This window comes from Girardinichthys multiradiatus, chromosome X, assembly GCF_021462225.1.
Source record: "Girardinichthys multiradiatus isolate DD_20200921_A chromosome X, DD_fGirMul_XY1, whole genome shotgun sequence".
In the NCBI taxonomy this organism is placed as follows: domain Eukaryota; kingdom Metazoa; phylum Chordata; class Actinopteri; order Cyprinodontiformes; family Goodeidae; genus Girardinichthys; species Girardinichthys multiradiatus.
This window is the reverse complement of record NC_061817.1, coordinates 39,154,845-39,170,192: the sequence shown is the minus strand read 5'-3', so window position 1 is coordinate 39,170,192 and position 15,348 is coordinate 39,154,845. Positions and strand designations below refer to the sequence as shown.

Below are 15,348 nucleotides of genomic sequence, written 5' to 3'. Positions count from 1 at the left end.
AACAATCACTTAATAAATGAGTAAAATACAACTATGTACATTTTGTTTATTCAACTAAGATAGACATGGTCTGTTTCCTTGTTTGATATTTTATTATTTCTTCATTATTATTCTTTTTACTTTAACTGGCCTTTACTACAGCTAAAAACAGGGACCTAACTGGTCCTTCAAAGAAAGAAATTACCAAAAGACTAAATAAAGAAAACAAAAATGGGAGAGTCACAGGAGTGGGAGTCAATTTACCAGGACTGGGACGGGACAGGATTTTTTTCGTTATGCTGGCCTGGGATTGGGATGGGACAAGACATTTTTCTATGGAAGCGGGATGGGACAGGAGAAAAAATCCACTCCCGTGTCACCCTCTAGTGTGTATCGATCTTTATCAGTCAGGAAATGAAACAATGTCAATCTCCTTCCATGACCATCTCAGTCCCCAGATCTAAATCCCATGGAAAACCTGCAGGGGGCGCTAAAGAGAAAAGAACCAGGACTCTGGACCATCTGAAGAGATTATGCAAAGGGCAATGATATTAACAGGGGGGTTGCGAATAGTTTCTCCATCAGTGATGTTGCCATGAAATTATTTATCTTGTGGGATTTTGTTCCACCTGAATAAATGTTCTCAAGCCAAAGGTTGGATTTTTCTACCATTTTCAGAGCAGAATGTGCTGCAGCAATGAAAGATAGTTTATTATCAGACTTTCTCACACATCTTTAATGAGGTTTAAAAAGATGTTTAAAAAGCTTTCCACATCATTTCCACAAGACTGAATAAACTTAAATGTTCTCCTTCATTTGCCTGCAACAGCCTCACCTCATCACTCTGCTGGAGCTTCAACAGTTATTTAACTGGGAGAGCCAGTTTAATTAGATGTTCCCTCTGAGGATCACTGTGATCACTGCAGCTTCTAAAGAAACCATCCAGGAGAAAGATCCTGAACCAAAACCATATTTGACCTTCCAACTTCTAGTCAGCAATATTAACAAGAACAGATTTAAATCTATAGCAATGAAATTAATTTGAAAACACATTATACAAAGGAAAATATTAAAGAGGGACATTTTTATGGTTGTAAATTTATTCCAGCTGCAATATTTCACATTTTTCCTCAGTTTCTGGAATGTCTTTAATACTAAACTACATGCATTCCCAGCCAAACGGACCATATAACCACATCATCTGCATCCAGACAGAATCCCTACTTCTGATCCATCAAAGGTAGCTAGAACCTCGGGGGTCATGAAGAATGACCAGCTGACCTTTAAAGATCATGATACCTCCATCGCTCAATTGTACTGCTTCATATTGTTTCACAGACAGATCAGGCAGTACCAGTGCCAGGCCTTCCTAACTGGTCTCCCAGCCTGTGCTGTGAAACATCTGCTGCATGTTCAGTCTTAGCCTAAAAGAGGACATGTCACCCCTCTGTTGGTTGACTTCCACCAGCTACCCAGATGTTAGCCCACAAAGAGCTTCATGGAATGGGTCCCACCTACTAGAACGCTCTGCCAAAGGCTTCCCTACCTCCACTACTGCTCTCTATTTCTATGTGGTCTCCTCTGACAGAACCGGACGAGTGGTCTTCCTTCTAAGTAGCTCATTGTTCACTCCTCATCACTACTGTTTATGTCTCACCTGCTGCCTTATGAACATATATTAATTTACACACTTTGCAGCATTGGCGGTCCGAGCTCTCTGATGTTTTATCCTCTCTGGCAGTCTCTGTTTTTCTCTGCCTGCTGTGATGGCCTCAGAAGAACAAAGGAAGGAAGTCTGTCTTCCGGTTGGGGGCTTCAGGCAGATACCAGAGTGAGACACGTGAACAGCAGGGATTGATTTAAAAAAAAAATAATCAAGTGTGACCTGAACTGAGCCCTTGGTCCCAGTTGAACCAGGAAATATCCCTTGCCTCCTGATGGTTAGCCCACTCCTGGGCCCAGATGACAGGAGTCACATGATCCCACTTTTAATATATCAGTTTAAAACTTCCAGCATCAAGGCCAGAAGCCAACAAACTGTGATACTATAATCACAACTATGCAGCTTGAGTATTGTGACAGATGCACGCTCACCCCACATCCGAACAGCGTTGGTTTTGTTGACGTGACTCAATGCATAGCAACGGCACCTGCATGTCATCATCATTACCTGTGGCAGGTACTAGGCCACGTTATGAGACTGACTAATTTATCAACATTGTTAGAATTTCATGTAGATCAACTTTACTACAAGTAAATACCATTTGCTTTTAATTCAATTTTATTAATTGTGCAGGGAACTGCATTTACAAAATATGTTTTAGACTTTTTCTCTTACTACCTTCAGAGCCAAGCTGTTGCTATAAATTAGTATATTTCTATATTTTATGATAATAACGTGTGGTGTTCCTTAACACACGTCAGTCTGCTGAACTGTGTAACACGTATAATGTAATTTCTGCAGTACTGAACAACAAAACTGTCACAATATTCTTGTTCTCCTGCTTCTTCTGACATACTTCTATCTAGCGTTTGTTTAGCACCACTACAGGCTGTTGACACTGTAGGTGGCAACATAGTGAAAAATCGTATGCATGCACTAAGGACATATTTCATTTAAATGCTTTAAAATATTTAGCAATTTAAGAAGAACCTCAAGACAGTTCTTCTTTATACTTTGAGTGGAAAAGCAGCCAAAGAGCTGTTGATAAAATCTTCTTTAATATATTGTAGGAAAGTCTGGATAATTTCAGAAAAATGTGCAGAAATGAAGGACGGTTTAAGACTGTTGAACAGTTTTCTTTATAGTTCATTTGACTATAGCAAATGACTGAGCTCAAACCCAAACTATTCAAACACGGTTCCGAGCTAATATCAAAGGTGTGATGTCGGATATACAAACTGGGCCACAAGTGAAGACACGTCATTCAGCAGGCCAAGTTTTTAAACAATGATTTCATCATAATCACCGGAACCCAAATATACCCACATGTGCTGGTGTTACAGTGACACACGTTATGTGCTTGTAGTGGGTTTGTTGCACAATAAAGAAACAAGATAACATTGAAAAAGGCACAGATGTTGATGTAGACAACACTGTCTACCACAGAGGTCAGCATCCAGCCCCGAGTTTTCTGAATGTTCTGGCTCTGCTCAATAAAATCCACAGAAACGCAACAAGGAAAAGTATTGTCAGGATGTTTCATACAATTCCCTGAATAATAATCTTGGTGAGAAATAAAAAAGTTGCCTGTCTTTGTGCTATGATATGGGTTAACCTAATGATGATAATAAAAAGAGAAATAGGTTTATCCTCATTACTGTTTAGTAGTTACTGTAAACAAATCGTGCAGTTTTAAAGCAACAACTCTGGCCTGATGCAGATGAATAAAAAATTATTCCTGAAACTCCTCTTGCTTATAGATCCAATATGATTTAAAGGAATTATTGTATAACTCTAAATCTGGTCATGATTATTCCTTATTTATTCAAATATTCATTAGTTGAGCCAGAATATATTTTATAAGCAAATAGCCCTCTGAGGTGTTGATGATTTTCAGTTTTTAGTTGACAGTCATGTTTCACCGGCTACAGAAGTCTGAAAATGTAAAAATGGTACCACCAGTTTACTTACTAATTTTTTATAATTAATATAACTTTAGCTTATTATTTTAAAAGTGTATTTAGGGAAATCTTCCTGTGTAAATATGTATATTTAGCCTGATCAACATTTCCACAAATGTTATTTGTTTGCTCGTCATTATAAATAAAGATTATTATTAAAAGTATGGAATAAACAGCCATTTGTTGAAGCTCCAGGCTTGATCTTAGCTGGGCTGTGACATCTTCAAGTATGCTTCATCCAAACTGCACGTCTACTGTACTGCGTCCTTTTACCCTCAGGAAGAACAGGCTTCAGGTGTGCATGCCAAGTATGAATTGACACAGTAATGTATTTTGCTGACAAGGCCACTAAACTTCAGTTGTGTGTTTTCTGACAGGCAGAAATGATCATCGTTGTTTTGCAGAAGAACCGAGCTAAAGATCTTAGTTGATAAATTCCTCATCAGCTGTGTGTGGACGTGTCCTTGTTTAACTGCATTTTGGGTTCCAACAGTAGTTTGCCTGCACTATGGGGACTGACTGTCTCTGGAGTCTCCTTAATGAATAGCATTACCTGTCTGCAGAAATGCTTAGTGTACAGTGATGAGTGGGAGTCATTTTACATCCTGATATTTTTTATGCAGGAATTGTTTGTGTGCGTTTTCTGGCCCGTGGCCTGCAGGGCCCTGCTGAATCCACGATGACTCAGCAGAATCACAGCGCTGATGGTCTGTGTGTGTGCGTGCACTGTATTTCTGGGTGATGTTGTTTTTCTGTGTGACAGTGAGATAAAAACTGGGTGAATAAGAAACAGATTGCGTGTCCTTGTGTATTTTTAGCCTGTTTAGTTGAAAATACATAATGGTGCGTGCATATTTGTTCTCATGTAAAAATCTCTTCCAAATTCTACGAACTCAGAAGAGTTAAAGTTGAAATGTGATAATAATAAACTGTTATTAATCATTGTAGAGAACTGAAAATACACCAAATTGTAATTATCACATACAGGTGTTGGACAATGAAAGTGAAACACCTGGTTTTAGACCACAATAATTTATTAGTATGGTGTAGGGCCTCCTTTTGCGGCCAATACAGCGTCAATTCGTCTTGGGAATGACATATACAAGTCCTGCACAGTGGTCAGAGGGATTTTAAGCCATTCTTCTTGCAGGATAGTGGCCAGGTCACTACGTGATACTGGTGGAGGAAAACGTTTCCTGACTCGCTCCTCCAAAACACCCCAAAGTGGCTCAATAATATTTAGATCTGGTGACTGTGCAGGCCATGGGAGATGTTCAACTTCACTTTCATGTTCATCAAACCAATCTTTCACCAGTCTTGCTGTGTGTATTGGTGCATTGTCATCCTGATACACGGCACCGCCTTCAGGATACAATGTTTGAACCATTGGATGCACATGGTCCTCAAGAATGGTTCGGTAGTCCTTGGCAGTGACGCACCCATCTAGCACAAGTATTGGGCCAAGGGAATGCCATGATATGACAGCCCAAACCATCACTGATCCACCCCCATGCTTCACTCTGGGCATGCAACAGTCTGGGTGGTACGCTTCTTTGGGGCTTCTCCACACCGTAACTCTCCTGGATGTGGGGAAAACAGTAAAGGTGGACTCATCACAGAACAATACATGTTTCACATTGTCCACAGCCCAAGATTTGCGCTCCTTGCACCATTGAAACCGACGTTTGGCATTGGCATGAGTGACCAAAGGTTTGGTTATAGCAGCCCGGTCGTGTATATTGACCCTGTGGAGCTCCTGATGGACAGTTCTGGTGGAAACAGGAGAGTTGAGGTGTACATTTAATTCTGCCGTGATTTGGGCAGCCGTGGTTTGATGTTTTTTGGATACAATTCGGGTTAGCACCCGAACATCCCTTTCAGACAGCTTCCTCTTGCGTCCACAGTTAATCCTGTTGGATGTGGTTCATCCTTCTTGGTGGTATGCTGACATTACCATGGATACCGTGCCTCTTGATACATCACAAAGACTTGCTGTCTTGGTCACAGATGTGCCAGCAAGACGTGCACCAACAATTTGTCCTCTTTTGAACTCTGGTATGTCACCCATAATGTTGTGTGCATTTCAATATTTTGAGCAAAACTGTGTTCTTACCCTGCTAATTGAACCTTCACACTCTGCTCTTACTGGTGCAATGTGCAATCAATGAAGACTGGTTACCAGGCTGGTCCAATTTAGCCATGAAACCTCCTACACTAAAATTACAGGTGTTTCAGTTTCATTGTCCAACCCCTGTATCAGTTAATAAAACTTAGAGTCATGGTAACAAAGCAGCCTCTTTCATGTCCAGTGTTTTATGCATCAGGACAAAGTAAAAATTGTTTGGTTTTTAACAGGATCTAGATTTAAACACGCTAGACTTTAAATATCACAGATAAACAAACAATACACAACAGACTCTAGTCTGAATGTATTGATACCTCTTTGGTAAAAGGTTGTTTAAAGATATTTTAAAATTCTGACTGTTTTAGAGCTCCACAGTCAATTGGCCAAACATGGCGATGATCACTTTATACAAGCATGTGGACTCAAACACTAAAACCCATCCTGAGGGTTTCAGGTCTACAGTAAGAGATGCTGCAGAATTTCAGTCTGTGTGGGGACAATAACACTCGGCTGCCTCGTGGAGATTCCAATTATAGCTTCATTGCCAGCATCACAGCTATTCTCAGTCTGCATATGTACTGTCAGTGTGTGTGTGTTGTGTAGTCCATCTTCTAGCTGTTCACATTAAAGCAGGGATGTCCTTGAGCTTTCAGCATGGACTATTGCTGTAGCAACAATGCTCTCTCCCTGTTTCTGTAGCTTTAGGCTCATTGGCCCATCTTTCTCTGTGTGTGTTTGAGTTGCTGATTACAGCTTGATAAATCACTGCTAGTCTCTGAATATTTTAATCTTCTGATGCAGCTGAAGGTCAGTGTGCAAGATCATCCTCAGAGTCTTCTATTAATACAGCACACAATACCTGCATAATGCAGTCTCGAAGAAAAACAATAATTTCTGTTTTCGTTGACAATCCCACCCCATGAACAAGTGACGTGACTTCTAGATTTATTCCTATTTCAGTCTTGACTATCTTCAGTTAAATTTATTTCACGTTTGGCTCAGTTTATTCTTACTAATTAATGCACCGCACAAGGAGAAAAAAATACATCGGACATGTGTTTTCACAGTTTATTAATGATGCTAAAATTACCAACAGCACCAAACAAGGATTCCAAGTCATGCATAACAGCAGTGAAGAAGCTTCAAGGAGGTCTGTTAAATAACAACCCTGCTTTCTGGTCCTGAGCCTAGATTGTTACCATTTTGGAGGATTAATCAATTTGGTCAGATAAAAAAAAAAGCCACTTTATCCAAATTAAGAAGGCTGTCTCCTGATTAGACCAGATTTTCCCCTGCAGTTATTATTCACTATTAGCCAAAGCAGGTTTATTTTCTCAGCTAAAAATTAACGTTTAATTAGCATCGACATAAAGAAATCCTCTGAACTTCAACCATATGGTACTCCAAGTAATCAACAACAACTTTCAAAAACTATAAACACAAAATTGTGAAATTGCCACCACAGGCAGCTTCATTCACTGTGGAGGAGCATGAGATGAGGCGAACACTGCAGGCTGTCAAGTTGAGGAAGGCTGCTTGACCCGACGGTGTCCCCAGATGGCTGCTGAGAGACTGCGGTGACCAGCTGGCAGGAGTCCTAACCAGGATTTTTAACCTTTCTCTGTCCAATCCACTGTTCCATCCTGTCTGAAGTCCTCCATCATTGTCCCCCTGCCCAAGAAACCCCACATTTCCAGCCTGTATGACCACTGGCCAGTTGCACCGACACCGGTGGTTATAAAATGCTTGGAACATCTTGTCAGGGCTCACATCACATCACTTCTCCCCAAAGTTTGTGACCCCCACCATAGATCCACTGAGGATGAAGCAGCCACAGTTTTCCACACAGCACTCAACCATCTAAAACAGCATGGGTAGCTATGGGCGGCTGCTTTGTGTGGACTATAGCTCAACTTTCAACACCATCATCCCCCACAGACTGGTGGACAAACTGAGGGACATTGGACTGCCACTCTCCACCTGCATGTTGACCCACAGCTTCCTGCCGGGAAGGGTCAGGACTAGGTCAACATACATCTTTGGCTCTTAGCACCAGGTCTCCATGGGTTGTGCGTTGAGCCCCCTGCTCTGCCCCCACTGTTCCTACGACTGTACACCCACTCACCACAACAACACCACTGTCAAGTTTGCAGATGACACCACAATGGTGGGGCTCATCTCTGGAGGGGATGAGTCCTCCTATCAGGTTGAGGTGGAGTGGCTTACAGCGTGGTGCACAGAGAACAACTTGCTGCACAATATCTCCAAGATCAAGGAGATAACAGAGGACTACAGGTAAAAAGAGGACAGCATTTTACCACTGATCATCAGTGGGGCTGGGTGGAGAAGGTGGTTGACTTCTGCTTCCTGGAAATCCACATGGAGTAGAACCTGACCTGAATGTGAACACCTCTGAGCTGCTGAAGAAGGCCCAGCAGTGACTGCACTTCCTGAGGATGCTTAGGAGAAATAACATCCCACAGAGACTGCTGGTGTCCTTTTATCACTGCTCTATTGAGAGCTTAATGACCTACTGCAAATGTGTGTGGTCTACCAGCTGTACAGTGGCTCAGAGGAAAGAGATCCAGAGGGTTATTAATGTGGCCCAGATGATCACTGGCTGCCCTCTCCCCACACTTGAAGAACTTCACAGTTCCTGTTGTCTCCAAAAAGCCCTGAACATCATGAAAGACACTTCTCACCCAGGTCACGCTCTGTTCGAACTGGTACCCTCAGGAAGACGCTACAGATCAGTTAATGCAAGGACAAGAAGATTCAACGAAAGCTTCTGTCCAACAGCAGCAGCTAAACTCAACACAGCCAGACTGTAAAGGAGATGCAGTGATGGAATGAGCTTCAGTATGAATGTGTGAACATCTGGTTTTATTTGATCTTTTTAACAAACTTATGCACCGCTCAAATAGCTTTTTCTCCATGCCGTTGACAACGAAATAAAGTTTATTCTTTTACTACTCTACTCTATTTGGTGCTTGTCATGTTTTTTTCTGAGGTTAGCAAGCTAACCTTTGTGTCAAGTTCACAGCTGTTATTGTTTGTACAGTTATGTTTATGGATGTCTAAACAGGCCCAATGAACGATAGCTGCTGAGAGCAAGCAGCTCCTAATATCTTAATAGCAAAAACATTAACTAAACAGCACAAAACTGAAGGTGGGATCTGATTTAGTGAGCGAGCAAAGGGCTATTTGCTGAACAGATACTTTTTAAAACAGCTTCTAAAACTTTCAATTTTCTTTCTGAAAGTATAAAAATATTAATCTCAAAGAAACACAGCAATTAGCTTTTCTGTTTTGAACAATTAGTCAAACTTTTTTACAAACTGTGTTGCAAAGACAGTAATAAGTGAGGAATTATCCACTTCAGATTTACCTGAAGTATATCAGATTTTTAATAAAAGCAGTTCAAATTATAAGAAAAAACTTTTCCTGTTTCACAGGTAATTGTTTTAACAGTGAGAATTTGAAAGTGTAGAGTCATGTTTGAAAAGGTTCATTAAAAATAATAATTCACAGAATGACTAACCTGGGAAAAATACTATACAGATCAGTGGCAGCTCAACTTCCATCCTATTTTAGCATCTATCAGACATATTTTGTCTCTGAGGAGCCATGTAGCCTTTTGGATATAGCTGGTGAACCTGCATGAGATCAATGTATAACAAGGTTTACATGAATAAAGGTAGATTCTGCGCATAAATCCACATATAATGCTTTTATTGTGAAAGAGTGTCCAACTCTTTTCATTGCTATTTTCTACTGGCAACTGCTGATTTTCTTGTGCGCTGTTAGCTACATTAATCAGCCTCCGCTCTGTGAACTGATCATCAGCACAAAGTAAAACAAAGAACCAAATATCCTCATCTGACAAGCAACAGATCACTGAGCCTTCATTACCTTTGAAGAACCCATCAGTTACCCTCCAGTTTCATCGTTTCTCAAATGTTATGTGCACAAACTGAAAGAGTCGTACCTTTTAATTTTGAGCGAACTTTATTGGCTGTCTTCTTGATGTCAGCTGTGAGGTCCTCCAACTCCTGCTTGGTCTCTGCAGAGAAAACATGAAGAAAACATGAGGACGTGTTTCGGGTTCGAGACAATACAAGGTCCTTTGGGTTTGACTTATTTTTATGGTGACTGATTACATAAAAGTATTATTTGAAAAAACATAAAAATCTAAGATTTAGGAAGTTATTTTTGAACAAAGGCTTAAGATAGTTTATTTTATCTAACAGCAATAAATGCATCAATTTTTGATACTCTTTGAGCATCTGCAGGCTGAAGCTGTGAAACTGGACCTGCAGCAGAATAAAACTCAGACACCGGTTTCTCCCTGAAGCTGGTTAATGGGTCAGAGGGCGAGTAAGATGAGGAGGAGCAGTAACATCACATCATGTCAGCCATGTTGGAAATAGGGCAACAGCGAGCTGAAACTGCAGCAGTGCAGTCAGATTTATGAGCGCTGCAGTGCCATTCAGCTTCCTCTACCTCTGACTCACCCTGCTCCTCGCCTGACCACCCCGCTGCATCGCTCGGCTCTGGCTCAGAGACCAAACGGGGCGTTGCTGCGGCTCTGACTGCAGGCTACCTTTGCGATCAACCCACTAATGTCTGCTTGTATAAACGTCCTGCGCTGACACTGAGGAATTGCTGCTATAATAAAAATGCAGCACAGGATGAATCTGATGAGCTGTAGTTGTTTCTGATTAATTATTAAACTGATCAGCTTTATAATGACATTTTTCTCAGGAAGCACCCAAGAAAAACCTAACACTGGCACAACACAAGCTCTGTAAGGGCCCGAACTGCCATACGAGTGTTTTAATTGGCTGGTCGTTAGCCAATTAGCATTAACGAAGCTAATTGATGAGAAAACATGTTGCCAGACTTTTATTTTCCCATCAATCAGCAGGTGAGTCATTAGATACACAACGAACACTGACAGTTAACACACTCGTCAATACACTAATGATCAATCAGCAGCTACTCTCATCAATAACACCAAACTTGTCTCTGCTTCTGTTCTTAATTTAAGTTTGTTTTAAGTTGTAAGATGTTTGGCTAAATTTCTGTTACATTTAAGTTATATTTGGATCCTTGAATCTCCTTATTTTACTTCATAAAATTCTTTCACAGTTTTAAGATTTTTTTTTAATGGGTTGATATCTTAAGTTATTGTGTTTGTATTTAATTATTTGTTGAATATGTCATTTTATTTCACATAAAAATATATTTATTTAAATATTCAAAACAATTAAATATTGTAAATGTTTACATGACAGACTCGTGAGGGCAGCTCATCCTGCCATAATTTAACGACACTCTATGCAGGAGAGAACCAAAGATTTACACTGTGTATTTTTAGCACCAACAACCAAATCTTCCCTCAAGGCAAGCTCTGAGTGACTGCTGTGTCTCTCTATAAATGAGAAGCAGAGTTAATGTTTAGCTGCTATGCAAACACAAACAGCTCAGAAAGCAGACTTTGTGAGAATCTGAAATACAATGTTTGTCTTTCCACTTGCTTTAAACTTAACTACAATGCTTTTAGCTCCACTTTAAATGTAAGAATTTAAACTGAGGGCTCATGCCTCCAAGATAAACACTGATAGATCAAATTGAGTTTTGTGGTACATGGATTTAATTGTTACAGTAAAGATAAGCTGAGGAAGCTGCAACTACATTAAGTTACACCTTTGTCTCAGACCAGGTCGGATGCTGAAATAACAGTACAAGAGATGTTTTTATATAATGTTTGCTTAAACAAAATCAGTATTTTATTAAAGAGGAACGCTGTGGTGCTTTAACTCCCTTATGATCAAATTTAAAAATAGGCCACCTCAATGTTCTTCTGCCTCATTTTTTAAAGGCAACATCCAGTAAGTATCAGCAGTTATGTATCACTGTGTGGTTCTGATTGTGCATTACCTGTTTAAGGGGTTAAACACAAAACTAATGCTGAATCCCATCTGCACTGACTTGATTGCAATAAGAGGGTTAAAAGTGACTATAATTACAAACGTAGCCTAAATGCACTACTGTTCAGTCAAAATTTTACACCTGCTTAATGACAAAAACAAAATATCTAAAGGAGAGCAGCAGAGTTGGCCACTTTAAAATGTAGCTCATCTGGGCAAAGACAAAAGGAGAGAAGAAAACTGATTTAAGGTAAGTTTCTGATGTTCAACGAGGACTTAACTGATATGCCAATTGAGAGATTTTTAAAGCTTCATTTCAGACAAAATATGATAAATGAACAAGAACTGTGAACTTCTGTGAACTTCGTTCAGTATGTTTAGGTGATGAACTATGAACATGAATGAATCGTTATAACCTGGCTCAACTGAATTTGGAACTAGTTCTTGTTGAGGATGAACCAGCATGTGATATACACATTAGATATGGAAACTTAATAACTAAACTAAAACACAATTTTATATTTAAATCTATTCATATTTATTTTAAATATTGTTAAAAGTGTATTTTCTAAACAAAATATATTTTTGAATCTTGCATTCACTTTGCAAAATTTTAAATTATAGAAATAGTTAGAAATATAAATATTTTATATTTTCTTAGCATCCATGTTTTTTCTTGCCTATTTTTGTTTACATACATAGGATTTCAGAAAATGTTTATTGTAAAAAAACAAACCGACTGCAGCTTCTAAATCCAGACTCAAATAACATTAAATTAAAATAATTGTTCCAGTTCATTTCTGCCTGAGGAGGTTTTTCCTCTGGAGACAATTAACTGTCTGTTTACGCTCTAAACATCTGAAGGAAACTCTGTCCTTAACATTACTTTTTATTTAAAATCTGATTTTTTCATGTGTTTAATGACTGAATTCAGCAGCTATGATTAAACTGACCGAACAAATAAAGAGAGCATGACGAACAGGAATGAGGAGTTAGTATGATCATGAACAGCTGTGGTTTACAGCTGTACTCCTCTGCTCTCACTACAACTCCCATCATGCATTATTCAGACTGAAACACAGCTCGTTGGCAGCTGAGAGCGAGCTGACCCAGAACTGACGAGGAAGCAGGAAAGAAAAGAGAGAAAGACACGAGTTTTCACCGGGAGGAGGAAGAGGAGCCAGAATGTTGAGTCAGATAAACGTCAACAGGCGGCTGATATCTCACTCTGGGTTTTTAGACTCTGGACTTCTCTGTGTCCTCACTTCCTAAAGATGATAAAACTGTTCCAGAATGGGAATACTAGTAAAACCAGGAATGATTTTGTCTGGATGTCATCAGTAACATTAAGGTGAAAATCAAACATTCTGACAAAGCTCAGCCTCTCGCCTCGTTTTTCAGGTGTCCTAAACATAGAAACATTTATCTCCTACTGGTGGACTTTTCCTCACCAAATACATGTTCTAAAATGCTTCTGTCGGAAACATTTCTGCAGCAATAAAGTTTTAATTTATTTTCAGGTTTTTTAAACTTTCATACACAGATATGGAGGATTTTGCAGAGGTTTAGTTTCGGCCCCAGAAACATTTAAAAGCTGCAGGAAGACGAGCTGTGGGTACAACTGCCACTCTGAACTCACCAAATGAGTTCTTCTCTAAATTTTGGAGAAAAAACTTTGTTAGTTCTTTCACAGTGACATAAAAAGGGTTAATATCTGACAAAATCCCCTCAGCAACATTATTGATCCTTGATCCCAAACTGATCAGTTTAATTCTTCCACAATTGAATTAGGATCAAATGTAACTTAAATGAGAAATAAATCACGCTTTTGATAAATATCCAAAATCTCTTCATTTTTTCTTTAAATGTATTCCAAGAAACTTTCAGTCGATATGATTAGTTGTTTTAGTGAGACCCCCCGACTGCTGATCCTTTAAAGAAAGCATGGATCTCATTGAGCCTTCATTGGTTTTAAGGCCTGAGTAGAAAGTTTGGTTTCTTTTAACAATAATTAAACATCTCACCATGAACTAATGCAGGGCTGTGGTTTATGGACATTACTCACATGTGCTTAACCTTGGTGTCTCCTCCGAGCTCAATGTCACATCATGCAGTTTAAAAAGCAGGATCATGCAGACACAACGAGAAGAAACAGATGGGAAAAACCAAAATATAAATTCATTTACCATGCAGAAGAAAAAAACACATGAAGAAAACATGCAGAACAAGCAGGAGAACAAATACCAAACACATTTGGTGACACAAACATTACAGAGATTTTTCTGTCAAACATGTCGGGTTTCCAGCTCCGACCGCCCCTGAAAGGTCCAGGAAAGATTTGTGAAAGGACTGAGTCTAGACCCCAAGAAACTAAAGTTTGGAACCTGCTGCAGACTTGGAGCATTCTGGTTCCACCTGACTCGGATCAAGACCCAAAGCGTGTTCTTGCTCCACCCAACTGTCTGCTGCAGACTTGGCTGCAGCCCCCGGGACTGAGTCGTTGCTGCTGAGTCACAGCCAGTTGGGTCAGGCTGAATGCACTGCAGCTCCGGCCTTGCGCCCTCCGATCCAAAACACTCACATTTCTTCTTCAGGTGTCAGGAGGAGCAGCGGAGTGACGGATGGAGCTGCAGGGCTCGTCAGGAAGCTGTCAAAGGGATGAGATTTTACTTCGAGGCTCCGGGTCGAGCTGCTGAAGGCTTTTAATACCATGATCAGAACCTGGATTTACAACCTGAGACATGTCCACATTCAGCAGAGCCTGGATGGGCTCTACCTACTCTTTCCAGATGGTGGAAGTCACTGTAGATGTTCCAGGTGCTTAAAGTTTTCTGGAACCAGATACCTGTTGATGGAACCAGAACCATGCCTGATGTCTGACCCAGTCCTGGTTCCGGTCTGAGAACATCATCATAAAAACAGAACGTTCTCCAGAAAGAGGAAGAGATTGTGGCAGGAGGTTCCTATAGGCTCAGGTACGAACCAATAAAGAGCTAAGAAAGCTCAATAGGTTCTGAAATCCTCAGATCAGGAACTTTTACATGCAAACCGGACTGATGGGGGATCATATGGGAATGACCTGAAAATCCTGCCGAGTCATTGGGAATTATGCGATAACAATCTGTGGAACTGAACGTTTTCCTAAGTGGGATTGTTTGGACCTTTGTCATAAAGAAACAAACAAGTTGTGGTCCGGATATAATGGATCTGTGGACCAGCAAGAGAATTAATAATTGGTTTCTGATTGTTGGGGCTGATTGGATCTGGTCACTGGGTCGGAAGGTACTTCGGATCAAAAATATCTGATAAATCTGAGCCATAAATGTTTGGCGGCTCTAAGGAAGAAATGGAAGCTGCTGAGATGTAAGCCTGCTGAAGCTGAAGCAGGAGGTGAAGCTTCACATGGATGCATCTGGACCATTACTCACTACTTCCAAATAACTTTTAAGGAAAACCTCTAACAGCTCTTCGGGAATCATTGTGGTGGAACTAAAATCCGGTTTACTTTCTGATTTACCTTTGGGATTTTTCTAGTTTAACTGAAGAAACAGGAATGGGTGGTGACTTCCTGGTGTGGAAGACATCCAGGAATAAAATCTGCAGCATGTTGGACATTATGGACCTGAGGCTGAGCTACAGTACAGCACTGCAGCTGAAAGGAATAATGGGTTGGGTCGGTGACCTGGA

General features: G+C 40.2%; 1 protein-coding gene across 1 annotated transcript in view; it reads right to left on the bottom strand.

The window, feature by feature from the left end:
* LOC124862501 (syntaxin-4-like) overlaps positions 1–15,348 on the bottom strand; it is a 52,326-nt gene that overhangs the window by 21,455 nt on the left and 15,523 nt on the right. The window contains exons 4-6 of the mRNA XM_047356455.1: positions 14,442–14,559; positions 14,243–14,382; positions 9,717–9,880 (exon numbers count right to left, since the gene is read on the bottom strand). Coding sequence (XP_047212411.1) covers positions 9,717–9,880; positions 14,243–14,382; positions 14,442–14,559 — 422 coding nt within the window. The remainder of the gene's footprint in view (positions 1–9,716; positions 9,881–14,242; positions 14,383–14,441; positions 14,560–15,348) is intronic.